Source organism: Pristiophorus japonicus, chromosome 9, assembly GCF_044704955.1.
Source record: "Pristiophorus japonicus isolate sPriJap1 chromosome 9, sPriJap1.hap1, whole genome shotgun sequence".
NCBI lineage: Eukaryota > Metazoa > Chordata > Chondrichthyes > Pristiophoridae > Pristiophorus > Pristiophorus japonicus.
Window position 1 is genome coordinate 115,930,697 of NC_091985.1, and position 19,723 is coordinate 115,950,419.

A 19,723-nucleotide genomic window follows, 5' to 3' on the forward strand; every position below is an offset into this window, starting at 1 on the left:
AAGAAAAAGATTAGTGAAGACAAACATCAGATTCAGGTGAATTTATAATGGGGAACAAAGAAATGGCAGACCAATTGAACAAATACTTTGGTTCTGTCTTCACGAAGGAATACACAAATAACCTTCCGGAAATACTAGAGGACCGAGGGTCCAGTGAGAAGGAGGAAGTGAAGGAAATCCTTATTTGGCAGGAAATTATGTTAGGGAAATTGATGGGATTGAAGGCCGATAAATCCTCGGAGCCTGATAGTCTGCATCTCAGAGTACTTAAGGAAGTGGCCCTAGAAATAGTGGCTGCATTGGTGATCATTTTCCAACAGTCTATCGACTCTGGATCAGTTCCTATGGACTGGAGGGTAGCTAATGTAACACCACTTTTTAAAAAAAGGAGGGAGAGAGAAAACAGATAATTATAGATCGGTTAGCCTGACATCAGTAGTGGGGAAAATGTTGGAATCAATTATTAAAGATGAAATAGCAGCGCATTTGGAAAGCAGTGACCGGATCGGATCGGTCCAAGTCAGCATGGATTTATGAAAGGGAAATCATGCTTGACAAATCTTCTAGAATTTTTTGAGGATGCAACTGGTAGAATGGGACAAGGGAGAACCAGTGGATGTGGTGTATTTGGACTTTCAAAAGGCTTTTGACAAAGTCCCACACAAGAGATTGGTGTGCAAAATTAAAGCACATGATATTGGGGGCAATGTACTGACATGGATAGAGACCTGGTTGGCAGACAGGAAGCAGAGAGTCGGGATAAACAGGTCCTTTTCAGAATGGCAGGCAGTGACTAGTGGGGTGCCGCAGAGCTCAGTGCTGGGACCCCAGCTATTTACAATATACATCAATGATTTAGATGAAGGAATTGAGTGTAATATCTCCAAGTTTGCAGATGACACTAAACTGGGTGGTGGTGTGAGCCGTGAGGAGGATGCTAAGAGGCTGCAGGGTGACTTGGACAGGTTAGGTGAGTGGGCAAATGCAAGGCAGATGCAGTATAATGTGGATAAATATGAGGTTATCCACTTTGGTGGCGAAAACACAAAGGCAGAATATTATCTGAATGGCGGCAATTAGAAAAAGGGGAGGTGCAACGAGACCTGGGTGTCATGGTACATCAGTCATTGAAATTTGGCAAGCAGGTACACAGCAAGCGGTGAAGAAGGCAAATGGTATGTTGGCCTTCATAGCTAGGGGATGAGTATAGGAGCAGGAAGGTCTGACTGCAGTTGAACAGGGCCTTAGTGAGGCCTCACCTGGAATATTGTATTCAGTTTTGGTCTCCTAATCTGAGGAAGGACGTTCTTGCTATTGAGGGAGTGCAGCGAAGGTTCACCAGACTGATTCCCAGGATGGCAGGACTGACATATGAGGAGATACTGTATCGACTGGGCCTGTATTCACTGGAGTGTAGAAGGATGAGAGGGGATTTCATAGAAGCATATAAAATTCTGACAGGACTGGACAGGTTAGATGCGGGAAGAATGTTCCCGATGTTGGGGAAGTCCAGAACCAGGGGACATAGTCGAAAGATAAGGGGTAAGCCATTTAGGACTGAGATGAAGAGAAACTTCTTCACTCAGAGTTGTTAACCTGTGGAATTCCCTACCGCAGAGAGTTGTTGATGCCAGTTCATTGGATATATTCAAGAGAGAGTTAGATATGGTCCTTACGGTTAAAGGGATCAAGGGGTATGGAGAGAAAGCAGGAAAGGGGTACTGAGGTGAACAATCAGCCATGAAATTATTGAATGGTGGTGCAGCAATATTAAGGGCAACAGATAGGGTCGATAGAGGGAACCTATTCCCGCTGGTTGGTGAGAGTTTAAGACGAGGGAGCATATTCTAAAAATTGGAGCCAGACCTTTCAGGAATGAAATTAGGAAACATTTCTACACACAAAGGGTGGTAGACATTTGGAACACTTCCGCAAAAGACAATTGTTGAGAGATCAATTGTTAACTTTAAATCTGAGATTGATAGATTTTTGTTAGCCAAAGGTATTAAGGGATATGGGGCAAAGGCAGGTATATGGAGTTAGATCGCAGATCAGCTATGATCCATTGAATGGCAAAACAGGCTCAAGGGGCCAAATGGCCAACTCCTGTTCCTATGTTCCCTTCCCACCGACAAACAGGTGACATTTTTATTTGAGTGCCAAGGTTCATCTTGGTCACCCTGCTCCCGAAAGTTACACAACTCGATCAATCACTCCTGGGTCTCTGGATAGAACCCACTTGCCAGAAGCAGTTCCAGTAATCTTAGTCAAGACGCATGTTTGCAATCTACTGTGTTCACTGCGGTGGGCTATTGCCAAGCAGACCTAACCCTGCAGCTTCTGGGCGAGTCAGAAAATTGGTGCTTTAAAAGAACAGCAAAAATTATATATATGACAATAAGTTTCCCTCTTCAACAATATCAAGTGTGGAAGTACTTTGAATAAAAAGTACTCATTCTAGACTTTTCGTTCCCTTCAAGGAGTGAAAGGTGGACATATGCAGCAGACTGTTATACTTGATTTGAAATTACAGTTCCTTTCAAAGCATCCACAGTAAACTACATTTGTCCTAACTGCTGTACTTAGACGTTGTTCTCAGCCAGTAACTGGTGCTTTTACACCGACTCACTTTTGCTAATTTGATGTGCTGAGAAACTTTCTCAACATTGCGATTCAGTTCGATGAGCTTGGGCTCCACCACTTCACGGCATGTGGCACCATTACTGTTCATCAGGGAAATCGCTTGGTCACGTACATCATCAACTTGCAAGCTGATTCCATCCAGTTCAGACTGAAAACGCTGCAAAGCAGTTTCAACAGTTACACTGTTCTAATTTTCTAAGAACACCTACATAGATCACACTGAACAAAGCACGCAGAAAGTGTTCAGCATTCAGCAACACTGCAGTAATTACAAAGACATTAAATGGCATGTATTCCATTACCTTGGTTACATTACTAACTTCTTCATGCAGAGGGTGGTAAACATGTGGAACAGCCTATACAAGGAGACAGTAGAATGTTATACATTTTAAGGTGGTGACGAATGACTATTGAAGGGTTATCAGTGCAACAGAAACTCTGGCCTTTATCACTGGGTGAATGGATGGAGTTGGGCATTTCTGATCCGGTATCGCCCTCTGTTCCTATGGAAATTGGGACATATTGAGGAATGTGGGAGGTCCATTTAAGTATGTCTAATGTGATGGTTAACCACAGTCTTCTGGAGCTTCTTGATTATTTTTAAGAGTTGGCGAGGAGTTTAACATTTTTCCTGAAATTGGCCAGTTTTCTTTTCCTGTTTTACCCTTGGAGTTAGCATCAGTGTGTTGAGGAGGCTTGGTGCATGATGTTCACAGTTTAATGCTTAGAATGAGCATGGAAAGGCCTGGTAGTCTTTCTTGCATTCTTTTCCTATGTGTAGTAAAGCATGCATCAAAATCCACAAAATTTGGGAAGATGACCAATGAATTATTTCTGAGATGCAGTCACTGCTGCATCAGCAAACATGGCAACCAAAATGGCCAGAACATCAAGACAACTCTCCTGCTCCTCTTCAAAGAGTACCAAAGGATCTTTCAGGTGCACCAGAGCAAGTCGACAAGCCCTCGATTTAATGTCTCAGCCAAAAAACAGCATCCCCAACAATGCAACACTCCTTCAGTGCTGCACTGAAATGTCAGCCTAGATTATGTGCTCAAGTTCTGAAGTGGGACTTGAACATATAACCTTCTCCGACATGGCAGTGCCACCAAAATGAGCCAAGCAGGCACATTTCTCGGTGCCATCCAAGCCAAAGGGGCAAGTGGCTATAAAAATGGAACTCCCTCCCCTTTATTACCTTGGCATCACACAGGGGTCAAGTACTTAGTGTCTCTCAGTTCTGGTACATGGAATACTACACTCTGGTTTTTTGATCCAATTCCTTTCCTCCTGCCATAAGCAGACGCTCACTACTCTTACCATCTTCCTTGATCAAGTCATACAAAATAATCAACCCTTTTCCAAAATGTATTTTCCCTCAAAGTATTCAATTGGTTCCTTTTTCTTTAAAGTCATCATCATAGACTTCTAGTTTCATGTCACATTTTGTTACTGCAGGTACAATGTCCCGAATCTGTAATTCCAAAAACTGAAAACCGGACATTTTTTCTTAGAAAAGTGCATTACAGATGGAGGCGTCCGACGCGTGATCGGACTGAGCCTTGCCGAATGACCCTCAACCCCGGCCCACGTGACCCAACCTGACTCATGCTCCCCTCAACCCGACCCATGCTGTTTTAATGTCTGACCCGAAATTTGGAAAAATACGAAAACCGGCATGGCCTCGGCCCCAAGGTGGTTAGATTCAGGACATCGGATTTTCTTCAGAAATCCGGAAGCGCACGAAAATCGGCCCTCAGGCTGCCGGATTCGAGATGTCAGATTCTTTTCTCCAAAATCCAGAAAACCCTCAGCTCAGAGTTTGCTGGATACAGTATAATGTACCTGTATAGTATTAAAATCTGGCAAGAGCTCAATTGGCCAAGAATCTCATACAAATTGCTTGAAATTCAAAGTAAAGTGAGTCGCTCGGAATGACAGTTCGCCCACACTACATAAGTTTTTTTTTAATGTATTCGTTCTTGGGATGTGGGCATCGCTGGCAAGGCCAGCATTTATTGCCCATCCTTAATTGTCCTCGAGAAGGTGGTGGCAGTCCTTGTGGTGAAGGTACTCCCCCAGTGCTGTTAGGGAGTACCAAGATTTTGACCCAGCGACGACAAAGGAATGGGGATATATTTCCAAGTCTGGATGGTGGGGAACTTGCAGTTAATGGTGTTCCAATGCATCTGCTGCCCTTGTCCTTGTAGATAGTGCACACTGCAGCCAGTACAGTCATGATGCATTTAGTTTGCCCATATTGATATGACTTTCTTTAACTGCTGGAGCTTCTCATGTCTATTGTACTGGCCCCTGGAGGAGGAAAACTTTTCTAAAATGAAACCGCAAGGTTGAACTTTTATCAATTGTGATAAAAAGGAAGAAAACAAACTGAGGTCTGTTTCCTAATGAGGCCTATATACAAACAGGACTGGAGAAAGACAGAAAAGCCCAGCACAGTTCAGGTGCAGCATGAAACTCAAAAGGGACAGTATCCCAGTGGTTTTACCCAATTGGCTGACCACCTATTCATTTGTATGCAAGGACTGAACAAAAGAGGAAAACTGTTACAAATACCTATTATAGTTTGGGCCTTTCTCAGTCTTTGTACCAAAACATGGCCGTTATCTGGCACGCATTTCTCTGACCAGGAGAACCTTACACTTGCCTCATTAGGAGAATTCTTTGATGCCACTGCCTTGAAAAAAGCAGCACCACAAAAAGGACGTACACCAAGATAGGGAGACAATACGTGGCTTTGATGGCTCGTGTGTTGTCCAAAGTGTCGCAGGGGGTTTTCCTCGATACATGACCACCATAACATTTGCCTGTGGGAACATATCTTGGAGAAGTCCTTTAAGATGCAAATTTCCTCCACTGTGAAGCCTAACACAACTGTAATATGTTACCTTAAGCATTTCCTCCCTTTCACCATCTGACTTCTTATCGATCTCATCTAGCAGAATTTCAGTTTGGTACAGCCAGGTGCTTATGTGGGCAACATTCTGATCGAAGCCTTCCATCTGGTTTTGATGATCCTACAAAGAAAGAAATTACAAAAACTGTCCAGTCCTCCAGTGTGAAAATTCCTTTCGAGCTTTTACCAATGAAGTAGCTTAGTATCACACTACAGTGCAGAAAGCAACAGGATGTCAACAGTACATACAGGTGCCTTCTTCTGAAAAACATTTAAGATGGTGACAGTACAAGTTCATCACTATAAAAACGCAAGTTTGCAGTAACACTTCATACCAGCTCTCTCTCACTTTACATGAAAGGCCAACACATTGGAATTAAATGTGCACGAACATGATGCAAAGTGACAGGTTTTAGTAAAACGTAAAGCTATTAGACACCGCTATACCAGAGTTTTTCCACCCATACCTGACCATTTAGAATAAAGATCAATTGTGAAAAAGATTCTCAAGTTAGGAACTGAAAATTATTTAGCTTCTTGCATCATTTTCCCATAATTTCCTGACTTTAACAGAAAATCACATGATTAAAGCACCCACTCAAACTACTTAAAGGGACAATGTCCCAAAGTTAGCATCCCCCAAGGATGAAAACATGTCTTTATCTGCATATATGGAAGTTGAACAAACAATGAAAGGGGAAACAAAAAAAAAAACATTTTCAGAGACAGCTATTTGAACATTGAATTCTTTAACACAAATGGCTACTGGGGCAGGAATTACATCATTTAAAAGGGAACTGGGTAAGTATTTGAAAAGAAAAATATAAAAGGATATCAGCAGAACCATTTTAAATGAAAAACTGGTTACTGACAGCAGGGGAGAGACACTTGTAAAGGTACCATTACAACCGGAAGGAGAACAGATTATAGCAAGAAAAAGCATTGAATAGCATTCTGGAACCATGCCAAAAATTTTCCTTTACGTGATTGTTTCTCACTACATCAAACTAGCATATTTTTCCTTTATATTGAGTGGAAAGCTGTTTATTTTCAAGGCAATGTGTGGTAATGGAAGAGATGAATTCCTATTATGTTTAAAGCTATATTTTAGGCCTAGTTGTATGCTGTAAACACGACCATATACACAAGCATAATGTATGGGATACAGTTGGAAAATTGCATGCAGTTCTGGGCACACCCTTATAAGGAGGATATTAGAGCCACAGGGTACAGTGAAGATTCATTGGAATAATACCAGGAATAAGAGCTTATAAAGGCTCTAATATTGGTGCTTTTCTCACTAACAAAGTTAAGAGGGATTTAATAGAGATTTTGAGAGAGTAGAGTGAAAGATTGTTTGGTAAATCGGTAACAAGGAGGCGCAGACAGAGGATTCTCACGTGAAGATGGAAGGGGAAGTCAGAAGAAATGTTTTCACACAGAGGATTGTTAGAATAAGTAATGCTTTACCACAAAGGTCTATGGAGGCAGACTGTCAACAGCATTTTAAAAGTGAATTTGGTAAATATTTGAAAAGGAAGAATAGAAAAGGAAATGGGGAACACAGAGGGAAATTAGATGGGTTAACACCAGTTGGAACAGGGTCCACACGCTTACATAGGTGTGTTGTGGCAGACTGCTGATAAGTAATGTCACAGCAAATGTTTGACAGGTCACAACAACTTAAGGACAACTGACAAAAGGATATGAATCAGTTCAATCTTATTGGAAACCAGCAAAGAGCTCATATTTGTATGACTGGCTGCATTGTACATTGCAGGAATACTGGAATGTTTGGAGAATCATTTACAGTAAGGGAGGTGCAATTACAACAACAAGTTGTATTTCTATAGCTTACATTACTTACCAGCAGTCTACCACACCACCCCTGTGTCAGAGTGCGGACCCTGTTCCAACCAGTGTTCAGTGTGCACAGGTTATGCTCCAGAACGCGTTCACTGCCTTCTACCAGACCCTGCAGTGCAGCACTACTCTCAGTGATGCTACCCAGATCAGCTTTCCTCGCCTCCAAATCTTTTAGAATTAGCTGTAAAAAAAGATTTATATGTTACTCACTCTTAATAAACAAATCCATATTGATTGCATAAACCACGTATCCCTCTTAAAAAGCTAGGTTTGGAATAAGATAAATAACGCACCAAAACCTGTCACATGTATTCTGGTATGACCCTGTGATAAAGATCTGAATGCAACATGACAAGACACCATACTGTAACGCAGGTTATGCATGCATGGCTATTTGTTCAGCCATGTCACCGACAATATTGTACATTTCACTTACAACCTACACCAAGTTTATTATTGATGTGCATTGGTGCTCTGATTTCTTGGATCATCTTCTACCTTGTAAACTGGTCATGAGGAGGCATGCCAAGTGAGAAATGTTATGTGCCCTCATGTAAGGGTAAATACCTTCAAGAAAAACTTTACGGTACCTTTTAGTAAAGGATTGTGGAAGGGTGCAAGCTTTGATCATCGCTTTCTTCATCTTTTTGATACCAATCATTTCAAAGCAATTACTTCAACCATCTTTACGACAGTTTCAAGGGGCTGAATGGCCTAGTCCTGTTCCTATGTTCTACCATCCGAAGGGAAATGCTCAGTAAAAAAACTCCCTACAATGAAACATTCAGCAACATGGGGTGGGAGGAGACTCATGTGGCACATAAATACTGGCATGGACCCATGGACCGAATGGCCTGTTGCTGTGCTGGAAATACTTTGTAAGGTCAGCCCAATCTTCCTTTATTCCCAGCAACTGGGTACACAATGCTACAAACCCACCCTTTTGCCCAGGAATGGCACATGCCACAGGGAGATAGGGACACAAGGAGGTCATTCAGGCCCTTGTGCCTGCTTTGCCATTAAATTAGCTCATGGCTGAAATGTATCTCAACTCCATAGTGAAAAACTGCTTCCTGATTTCGCTCCTGAAAAGACATCTGTAAAACAACCAAATCACAATTCAAAGTTGAAGGTCCCCATGTAATGACGCCCAGCTGCCAACAAGTGAGTCGGCGAAAAGAGCAAAATTAGCCAATCCTTAATCGAGAGGGAATAAATATACTCACTCTTGCCCATTTAATTTCTGAATCCAAGTTAACAGGTATTCCAACAGCAGATGACTTTTGGATCATTTCATATTCTGTAGCTGCCAACCACTCTGAAAGTGACTTGGTCTCATTCTTCCACTTGCGAGATAGCTGCAAGGCTTTTTCTAGGTCCTGTTTTCCTTCTGTGACCTGCAATGAAAAAGCAATGCATGTGAAAGATGGGTCTGCTATCAAATTATAAAGTAAAATTGCCTTGGTAAAGCTGAGTGGAGTTTCTCATTGATGTGAAGCCCCCAAATCTCCATGGGGAACTTGCATCTCACAACTCGAGCCTACTCTAGGAAACTCCATCCAGCCATTATACTCTGCACAGAGGGATTCCCTGTACGTGCTGCTCCAGCACACTCTCCACTTCATTGCCCTCATCTCCCACCTGGACACGCCCTGGCATTCCATCTCACTGTCCTGAAAAGCCCTGGCATTCCATCTCACCGTCCGGACATGCCCTGGCATACACCTTGCCATCCAGCGAAGGCGTGGGGTCCCTAGTAGAGGGCTCTGCACGCAGGAGTCCTCCGCTGCTCCATCGGGAATCTGGGATGGAGTGTTGCCCAGAGCAGTCCTATTTTAAGGAATCCCAGGAGGTCGGGACAAGATGGTGTTCCATAACTTTAATTGTGAAAGGTTGCAGCGCCTCTTGCACTATTTGAAGAGGTTGCTCCTCAACTTCTGGCTCCACATCAGTCCCACCTTCCTGATCTTTGGCCACCCACTGTGCGGGTGGGTGGGCAAGTCATAGGACCTTCCCCATGGGTTTGTTCCTGGGCCCGGTCAAGGTGGCCACCCACAGGTCCAGGCTAGACATGCTGCAAATCTGTTGCTTCCCTTAATTATGACAGTCAGTTAATAAGAAATTGCACCAAAATGTCTATTACTGCTATCTCAGAGACATATATAGTGCACAAAACAACTGATATCACAATACAAAAGTAAGAGGAACACTCCAACTATATTTCCTCTGCAAATTAAATTAGTGAATACCATCTCCCTCTTCCTCCAACCGTGACCCAGCAATACTCTATTGAAAAGTTTACAGATGCCAGGACCAGGACCAACTTGCACACAGGAAGATCCCATGGACAGCAATATGATCATGATCTGATACCTGGTTTAATGATGTTGATTGAGGGATAAATAGTGGCCAGGACACCGGGGTGAACTCCCCGCTCTTCTTTGAAACAGTTCCATGGGATCTTTAACGTCACCTGGAAGAGCCGGCGGGGCTTCGGTTTAACATCTCACCCGAAAGCCGACACCTCCAACAGTGCAGCACTGCCTCGGTACTGCAATGGAGTGTCAGCCTAGATTTTTATGCTTAAATCTCTAGAGTGGAAGGAGGAGGGTGAGGATGAAGCACTGAGTGAAGCCCCAGCATCTTCCAGATGGAAAGAAGGAAAATCAGTTGGGAAAGTCATGCCTGGATGATGCTAGCCAAAGAGGGCATTGCTGACAGTCTGCAAGCTGGTAGACAGGTAGGAAAAGTAATTAAGCTAATGGAATGTTGGCCTTTCTCTCAAGGGGTCTGGAATACAAAGGGGAGGAAGTGATGGTTCAGTTGCACAGAGCCTTGGTCAGACCCCATCTGGAGAACAGCATTCAGTTTTGAGCACCACACCTCAGGAAAGCTATATTGGCCTTGGAGGAGATACAGCGCAAATTTACCAGACATACCAGGCCAAGAAAGGATTAAATTATGAGGGTAGATTGCATGAACTTGGCTGGTAGAATGGACCTACATTCTATGGAGTTTAGAAGAATGAGAGGTGATCTCAGTTTTGGTCTCCTTATCTAAGGAAGGATATATTTGCCATGGAGGCAGTACAATGGAGGTTCACTAGATTGATTCCTGGGATGAGAGTGCTGTCCTATGATGAGAGATTGCATAGAATGGGCCTATACTCTCTGGAGGTTATCTCATTGAAATATAAAAGATTCTGAAGGAGATTGACAAGGTAGATGCTGAGAGGTTATGTTCACTGCCTGGAGAGTCGAAAGCTAGGGAGCATAGTTTCAGGATAAGGGGTAGGCCATTTAAAACCGAGATGAGGAGGAAGTTCTTTACTCAGAGGGTCGTGAATCTCTGAAATTCTTGACCAGAGCGCTGTGGATGCTGAATCGTTAAATATATTCAAGGCGGAGATAAATAGATTTTTGGACTCTAGGGGAATCAAGGGATATGGAGATTGGGCAGAAGAGTGGAGTTGAGGATGATGGTCAGCCATGATCTTATTAAGAACATAAGAAATAGGAGCAGGAGTAGGCTATTTGGCATCTCGAGCCTGCTCCGCCATTTAATAAGATCACGGTGATCTGATTATGGACTCAGCTCCACTTCCCTGCCCACTTCCCATAACCCTTTATTCCCTTATCGCTCAAAAATCCGTCTATCGCCGCCTTAAATATATTCAATGACCCAGCCTCCACAGTTCTCTGGGGCAAAGAATTCCATAGATTTACAACTCAGAAGAAATTCCTCCTCATCTCAGTTTTAAATGGGTGGCCCCTTATTCTGAGACTATGTCCCCTCGTTTTAGTTTCCCTATGAGTGGAAATATCATCTCTGCATCCACCTTGTCAAGCGCCCTCAGTGGCCCTGAAATTCCAGTCAGAGGCTTCTTTCGGTGGTCCCGGAGGAGCGTGGGATTCCGGTGGGGAGGACTTCTCTTCCCACGCTGCGAATTGCGCTCCTGACCTCCAGGTTTGGACACAGAAGGTGCAGTCACGTGTGACTGCACAACCAATCAGGTACAGTATTCTACAGCTTCCTCATTAATAACAATGAGAACTCCGTATCTACGAGTTCTCATTGCTTTTTGTTCTCATGAACAGCAAACACACTAAACATAAAAAATAAAAAACACGCCTCACATAATTAAAATGAAACAGAAAAAAAAAATCTGATTTTAATAAAGGTTTTTAAAATTAGGGTTTAAAATAAACATTTCGTAGTGGGCAGGGTTTTCAAACAATAAAATGTGTTTTTAAAATTTTATTTCATGTTTTTGTGTGTTTTAAAACTATTAAGCCTGTAAAATTAGGCTATGCGCCTGCTTTTATCAGGCACAAGAGTTTTCAGGACATTTGCTGACCGATATGGGTAAATACCGCAATCTTACCCATGCAAATGTTCTTGCGCCCGAGATGTGGCGGATCTGTCAAGCTGGAGCTTGACAGATCGATAAAGCCAGTTTTCAGCGCATGCGCATTGTGCACTGAAAACCGGCTTTTGCGATGCCTTCCCGGGTCCGTACACACTCAGTACGCATCCGGGGAGGCCAAGATTTCTGGGCCATTATCTTATATGTTTCAATAAGATCACCTCTCATTGTTCTGAAAGCTAATGAGTATAGGACCAACCTACTCAACTTACCTTCATAAGCCAACCCCCTCATCTCCAGAATCAACCTAGTGAACCTTCTCTGAAAAGCCTCCAATGCAAGTATATCCTTCCTTAAATACGGAAACCAAAACTGTACGCAGTACTCTAGGTGTGGCCTCACCAATACTCTGTATAGTTTTCGCAGGACTTCTCTGCTTTTATACTCTATCCCCCTTGCAATAAAGGCCAACATTCCATTTGCCTTCCTGATTACTTGCTGTACCTGCATACTAACTGTGTTTCATGCACAAGGAACGCCCCCCCTCCCCCAGCCCCCAAGTCCCTCTGTACTGCAGCACTTCGCAATTTTTCTCCATTTAAATTATAATTTGCTTTTCTATTTTTTCTGCCAAAGTGGATAACCTCACATTTTCCCATAATATATTTCATCTGTCAATTATTTTCCCACTCACTTAGCCTGTCTATATCCCTTTGAAGATTTTGTGTGTTCTCCTCACAATTTGCTTTCCTACCCATCTTTGTATCATCAGCAAACTTGGCTACATTACACGCGGTCCCTTCATCCAAGTCATTAATGTAGATTGTAAATAGTTGAGGCCCCAGCACCGATCCCTGCGGCACCCCATTAGTTACTGTTTGCCAACTGGAAAATGACCCATTTATCCAGGTTCTCTGTTCTGTTAGTTAGCCAATCATCTATCCATGCTAATATATTGAATGGTGGAGCATGCTGGAGGGATTGTATGCCCTACTCCTGCTCCTATTTCTTGTTATATTCTTGTGTGTATTGTCTTATGAAAGATGATTTCATTGAAACAAACAAAATTCTTCGAGGGCTCAACAAAAACATAGAAAATAAGTGGAGTAGGCCATTCGGCCCTTCGAGCCTGCACCACCATTCAATAAGATCATGGCTGATCATTCTCAGTACCCCTTTCCTGCTTTCTCTCCATACCCCTTGATCCCTTTAGCCGCAAGAGCCATATCTAACTCTCTCTTGAATATATCCAATGAACTGGCATCAACAACTCTCTGCGGCAGGGAATTCCACAGGTTAACAACTCAGTGAAGAAGTTTCTCCTCATCTCAGTCCGAAATGTTCTACCCCTTATCCCAAGACTGTGTCCCCTGGTTCTGGACGTCCCCAACATCGGGAACATTCTTCCCGCATCTAACCTGTCCAGTCCCATCAGAATATTCTATATTTCTATGAGATCCCCTCTCATCCTTCTAAACTCCAGTGTATAAAGGTCCAGTTGATCCAGTCTCTCCTCATATGTCAGTCCCGCCATCCCAGGAATCAGTCTGATGAACCTTCGCTGCACTCCCTCAATAGCAAGAACGTCCTTCCTCAGATTAGGAGATCAAAACTGAACACAATATTCCAGGGGAGATCTCACTAAGGCCCTGCACAACTGCTTTAAGACTTCCCTGCTCCTATACTCAAATCCCCTGGTTTTAAAGGCCAACATACCATTTGCCTTCTTCACCGCCTGCTGTACCTGCATGCCAGCTTTCAATGACTGATGAACCATGACAACCAGGTCTCGTTGCACCTCCCCCTTTCCTAATCTGCCGCCATTCAGATAATATTCTGCCTTTGTGTTTTTGCCCCCAAAGTAGATAACCTCACATTTATCCACATTATATTGCATCTGCCATGCATTGGCCCACTCATCTAACCTGTCCACGGTGGAATCTGAGAGGCTGTTTCCCCCTGGCTGGAGAGTCCAGAACTAAGGGCCATGATTTCAGGATAAGGGGTCAGCCATTTAGGACTGAGATGATGAGAAATGTCTTCACTCAAAGGATTGCGAATGTTTGGAATTCTCCACCCCAGAGGGCTGTGGATACTCAGTCGATGACTATATTCAAGACAGGGATCATTTGGGCACGAAGGTAATCAAGGGATATGGGGATGGACGAGAAAGTGAAATTGACGTAAAAGATCTGCAGTGATCTTATTCAATGGTGGAGCTGGCTCGATGGGCCATTTGGTCTTCGCCTGCTCCTATTTCTTAAGTTCTTATTCACTTGCGTTTAGATGGTTGAAGGGTGACCAAATTAAGGTGTCTAAAATGATAAAAAGGATTTAATAGGGTAAATAGATAAACTATTTACTCTGGTGTGGCAATCCAGAATAAGGGAGCATAATCTTAAAACTGGAGCAAAGCCATTTATGCTTCTCAGTAAGCACTTTTTCACACAAAGGGTAGTGGAAATATCGAACTTGCTGGATGTGGATCAATTGAAATATTCAAGACTGAAATTTTTATTGGGCAAGCGCACCAAGTGATGCAGAGCAAAAGCAAATAAATGGAGTTGAGGTACAGATCAGCTGTGATCTAAATGAATGGTGGAACAGGCTCAAGGGGATGAATGGCCGACTCCTGTCCCTATGTTGATGTATGAATGCTAATACAATATTTTCTAAACTGAGAAAAAAATGAAACCAAAACAAACCGGATTTCAAAAACAAACTCCACATATTTAAAATAGATTTGCAATTTGTGACACCCTTTCTGATCAGAAAGGTCATTCCTAACATTTTGCCGAAGCAGAGACTGAGCTGAGCCCACTGTATCCCACACTTATTCCAGTGCAAAACATTGTGATTTAAAAGTACAGCTACATGTATGTACTTTTTAGGCATTACTCGAGTAATTCCACCGATTAACCTTTCACCTGAAGCTCTCCATATGATGTACATCAGTGGCTGAATATACTTTTCCAGTAGCCGAATTTCACTGTACTGTAAAGTCTATGAAAAAGACCTGCAAATATCAGGTGACCTCAGTGGTTACATGGTGAGATCAACTTACAAATAATTTAAGTGCATTAAAAAAAATCTTTAATCGAGGCTGTTAATGAACCACAAGCAGCTAAATGAGTGTGTAAATAATTGGCCACTAGCATGAGTCAGTGGGATTTAAACCAGCATGACGCAGAGACAGCCAAGGGATCCTTCGATGTTATCGGCAAGAACTTGTACTGCAAGAACTGAGAGAAACGGTTTGAAGTAGATTGTGGTGTGATGTGCAACTCTGCAAAAATCAGAAAAAATGTCCACATTTATGTCCCATAATTAAGCTGCAATTGGGGGATTTTAGGGTCTTGCTAGATGGATGAGTTCGATGGCTGATTGTTGCAAGATAATTCCAGATGCTGAGGGCCAATCATAGTTTTTGAAGTCTACCTTGTCCACTCGTGTGCACACTCACTCCAAACCTCAACTCCTCTGGCACCATCTCCCTCTTCACTATTATATTTTACTTTCCTATCACATCTCCTCTTCCCACCATCACTACCCCCTTTCATTCCATTCGGACCGCCAGCCACCACCCCATGGGACGCACGACACCATGCTAGCCTCAATCCATTACTTTATCCATCATGACTCCACCAACTAAATCCTATCCAATCATCCAAGCACCTTGCCTCCACTCAACAGGCCCACAGTTTCCTTCAACTCTAATCTTGCAACTCATGGTAAGGGACAATACTGCAGGCTGCCGCTGGTACCTCATCCAATTGGCCACTCCTCACACTCGAGCCTATATAGTATGAACAGGCTATTCGGCAATGGGTCTGATCCAGCCCTCACGCTACATGTGCCCACACACCGATTAGAAGCACGGACCTCAGCTGATGTTCCCCTTCTTTAGCCGGAATGCTGACAACTGTAACCACTCCCACAACTACTTAACTCCTCAAACTGCTGCTCTGGGTCAAAAACCACAACACAATGCAAGGGATAAATTGTAAGAGTTGCAAATAGGTGGTCAGAATTATGCTGAAGGTAGCGAAATCAGTATTAGGAGGGTCTGTATAATTGCCTACGTATGTAACACTTGTTTATGTCGGTCATCATAAGCAGTCCTCGGAATCGAGCAAGACTTGCTTCCGCTCTTAGCATGAGTTCTTGGGTGGCTGTACAGTCCAATACGAGAACCACAGTCTCTGTCACAGGTGGGACAGATAGTCGTTGAGGGAAAGAGTGGGCAGGGAGCCTGGTTTGCCGCACGCTCCTTCCGCTGCCTGCGCTTGATTTCTGCATGCTCTCGGTGACAATACTTAAGGAGCTCAGCACCCTCCCGAATGCACTTCCTCCACTTAGGGCGATCTATGGCCAAGGACTCCCAGGTGTCAGTGGGGATGTCGCACTTTATCAGGGAGGCTTTGAGGGTGTCCTTGTAACGTTTCCTCTGCCCGCCTTTGGCTTGTTTGCCGTGGACGAGTTCCGAGTAGAGTGCTTGCTTTGGGGGTAGCACAAACGTATAACGCATTAAACTGAATCCGTAACCTCTAATACTTAAACAGCAAAATCAGCAGTTGTTGATCAGAAGTCTCTGAGGAAGAGATAAGGAAGCCTGTTTAGGCGTCTGTTATACTGTGGCAAAGTGCTAGTCATGGACCACCATAGAAGATGGGCAATTGCAAATACCACTCAGCGATAGTTTGATAAGAGTCGACAAATCAATGTAACTTCGCTGATAGAATTAGACCTATCGAGGATTTTGTAGGAGGGTGCTCCTCTCCAAAACCTGTATAAATTGTACTTGAAACCTCTTGTACTTCGGAGGTTTTAGGCTGCACCTTCCTGTGCATTGCTCGTTATGGGGCCAAGTTTCGGCCTGAGTTGCTCCTGTTTTTTTGGAGCAACTGGTTTAGAATGGAGTATCTTAGAAATTGCAATTCTCGGCATTTAGTTTGCTCCAGTTCTAGTCAGTTAGAACAGTTTCAGTTTGGAACAGATTTTTTTTTTTCAAAAGGGTGAGTGTCCGGCCACTTACGCCAGTTTTGAAAGTTTAGGCAGTGAAAACTTACTCCAAATTAACTTAGAATGGAGTAAGTGTCGATTTTTGTACACTCAGAAAAACCTTGCCTACACTTAGAAAATCAGGCGTAGGTTACAAATCAGGCGTAGAGAATGGGGGGGGGGGGGGGCGGTTTAAAGGGAAGTTTACAAACATTAAACACTTCAGTTTTACAAATAAAGAGCCATCATCAATAATAAACGATAAATACATCAATAAATCAATCAAAAAAAATTAATTAAAAAAAATAAATAAAAATGTTTTTAAAAATCAAACATTTCTACTTACCGACTGCAGCACCGGGAGCCCTTCAACAGTGTGTTGGGACCCAGCGTATCACTCTGTGTTTCTGTCAGGGAGGGGGAGAGGGGAGAGAGGAGGAGAGGAGAGAGGAGAGAGAGGAGGAGAGAGAGAGAGAGAGAGAGAGAGGAGGAGAGGAGAGAAGCGGGGGGGGGGGAAGAGAAGAGGGGGGGGGAAGAAGAGAAGAGGGGGGGGGGGAAGAGAAGAGGGGGGGGGAAGAGAAGAGGGGGGGGAAGAGAAGAGGGGGGGAAGAGAAGAGGGGGAGGGAAGAGAAGAGGGGGGGGAAGAGAAGAGGGGGGGGGGAAGAGAAGAGGGGGGGGGAAGAGAAGAGGGGGGGGGAAGAGAAGAGGGGGGGGAAGAGAAGAGGGGGGGGGAAGAGAAGAGGGGGGGGGAAGAGAAGAGGGGGGGGGGAAGAGAAGAGGGGGGGGAAGAGAAGAGGGGGGAAGAGAAGAGGGGGGGGAAGAGAAGAGGGGGGGGAAGAGAAGAGGGGGGGAAGAGAAGAGGGGGGGGAAGAGAAGAGGGGGGGAAGAGAAGAGGGGGGGGAAGAGAAGAGGGGGGGGGAAGAGAAGAGGGGGGGGGAAGAGAAGAGGGGGGGGAAGAGAAGAGGGGGGGAAGAGAAGAGGGGGGGGAAGAGAAGAGGGGGGGGAAGAGAAGGGGGGGGGAGAGAAGAGGGGGGGAGAGAAGAGGGGGGGGGAAGAGAAGAGGGGGGGGGAAGAGAAGAGGGGGGGGGAAGAGAAGAGGGGGGGAGAGAAGAGGGGGGGGAAGAGAAGAGGGGGGGGAAGAGAAGAGGGGGTGGGAAGAGAAGAGGGGGGTGGGAAGAGAAGAGGGGGGGGGGAAGAGAAAGAGGGGGGAAGAGAAGAGGGGGGAAGAGAAGAGGGGGGGGGAAGAGAAGAGGGGGGGGGAAGAGAAGAGGGGGGGAAGAGAAGAGGGGGGGAAGAGAAGAGGGGGGGGAAGAGAAGAGGGGGGAAGAGAAGAGGGGGGAAGAGAAGAGGGGGGGAAGAGAAGAGGGGGGGAAGAGAAGAGGGGGGGGGAAGAGAAGAGGGGGGGGGAAGAGAAGAGGGGGGGGGAAGAGAAGAGGGGGGGGGAAGAGAAGAGGGGGGGGGAAGAGAAGAGGGGGGGAAGAGAAGAGGGGGGGGAAGAGGGGGGAAGAGAGAGGAGGGGGGAAGAGAAGAGGGGGGTGGGGAAGAGAAGAGGGGGTGGGAAGAGAAGAGGGGGTGGGAAGAGAAGAAGGGGGGGGAAGAGAAGAGGGGGGGGAAGAGAAGAGGGGGGGGAAGAGAAGAGGGGGGGGAGAGAAAGAGGGGGGGGGAGAGAAGAGGGGGGGGGAGAGAAGGGGGGGGGGAGAGAAGGGGGGGGGAGGAGAAGGGGGGGGAGAGAAGGGGGGGGAGAGAAGGGGGGGGAGAGAAGGGGGGGGAGAGAAGGGGGGGAGAGAAGGGGGGAGAGAAGGGGGGGAAGAGAAGGGGGGGGAGAGAAGGGGGGGGGGAGAGAGGGGGGGAGAGAAGGAGGGGGGGAAGAGGAGAGGGGGGGGGAAGAGAAGAGGGGGGGGAAAGAGAAGAGGTGGGGGGAGAGAGAGGGGGGGGAAGAGAAGAGGGGGGGGGGAAGAGAGGAGGGGGGGAAGAGAGGAGGGGGGGAAGAGAGGAGGGGGGGGGAAGAGGGAGGGGGGGAAGAGAGGAGGGGGGGGAAGAGAGGAGGGGGGGGAAGAGAGGAGGGGGGGAAGAAGAGGAGGGGGGAGAAGAAGAGGGGGGGGAGAAAGAGAGGGGGGGGAAGAGAAGGGGGGGGAAGAGAAGGGGGGGGAAGAGAAGGGGGGGAAGAGAAGGAAGGGGGGGGAGAAGAAGGGGGGGTGAAGAGGGGGGGGGAGAAAAGAGGAGGGGGGGGAGAAGAGGAGGGGGGAGGGGAGAAGAGGGGGGGGAGGGAGAAGAGGGGGGGGGGAGGGAGAAGAGGGGGGGGGAGGGAGAAGAGGGGGGGGGAGGGGAGAAGAGGGGGGGGAGGGAGAAGAGGGGGGGGGAAGGGAGAAGAGAGGGGGGAGGAGAAGAGGAGGGGGGGGAGGAGAAGAGGGAGGGGGGGAAAGAGGAGAAGAGGAGGGGAGGGAGGAGAAGGGAGGGGAGGGAGGAGAAAGAGGAGGGGGGGGAGAGGGAGAAGAGGGAAGGGCTGAACAGGCCGGGCCCAAGACTTTGGGGAGAGCCCGCCCCCAGCACCAGATTTAAAGGTAGGTGTCCGGGGTTCGGGTCGAGTCGGGTCCGGGGGTCGAGTCGGATCCGGTCCAGTCCGGGGGCAGGAGTCGTCGAGTCGGGTCCGGGGGGCAGAGGAGTCGAGTCGGGTCCGGGGGGAGCGGGGGGTGCAGGGGAGCGGGAGTCGAGTCCGGGGGGTGGGGAAGAAAGAGAGGGAGGGTCGGGAGGAAGCAGGAGATGGCATGGGAGGTGCATCCTGAACCACGCAGCCCCAGTGAGGCATTCGGCCAGGGCTAGGGGCTGTGTGCTTTTGGGCCCCTCCCAACACAGTTTTGGGCGCCTGGAGCTACTGCACATGCACGCCCACTGTAGTGCGCCTGGTGCAGAGATCCCGGCACTGTTTTTCA

At 46.1% G+C, this 19,723-nt stretch overlaps 1 protein-coding gene across 3 annotated transcripts in view; it reads right to left on the minus strand.

Annotated features, from left to right (window-relative positions):
• Window positions 1-19,723, minus strand: part of LOC139273181 (utrophin-like) — a 476,555-nt gene that overhangs the window by 408,976 nt on the left and 47,856 nt on the right. For all 3 annotated transcript variants that reach the window (XM_070889721.1, XM_070889722.1, XM_070889723.1), the window contains 4 exons: window positions 8,653-8,823; window positions 7,428-7,607; window positions 5,553-5,681; window positions 2,630-2,800 (listed from right to left, as the gene is read on the minus strand). In XM_070889721.1, coding sequence (XP_070745822.1) covers window positions 2,630-2,800; window positions 5,553-5,681; window positions 7,428-7,607; window positions 8,653-8,823 — 651 coding nt within the window. The remainder of the gene's footprint in view (window positions 1-2,629; window positions 2,801-5,552; window positions 5,682-7,427; window positions 7,608-8,652; window positions 8,824-19,723) is intronic.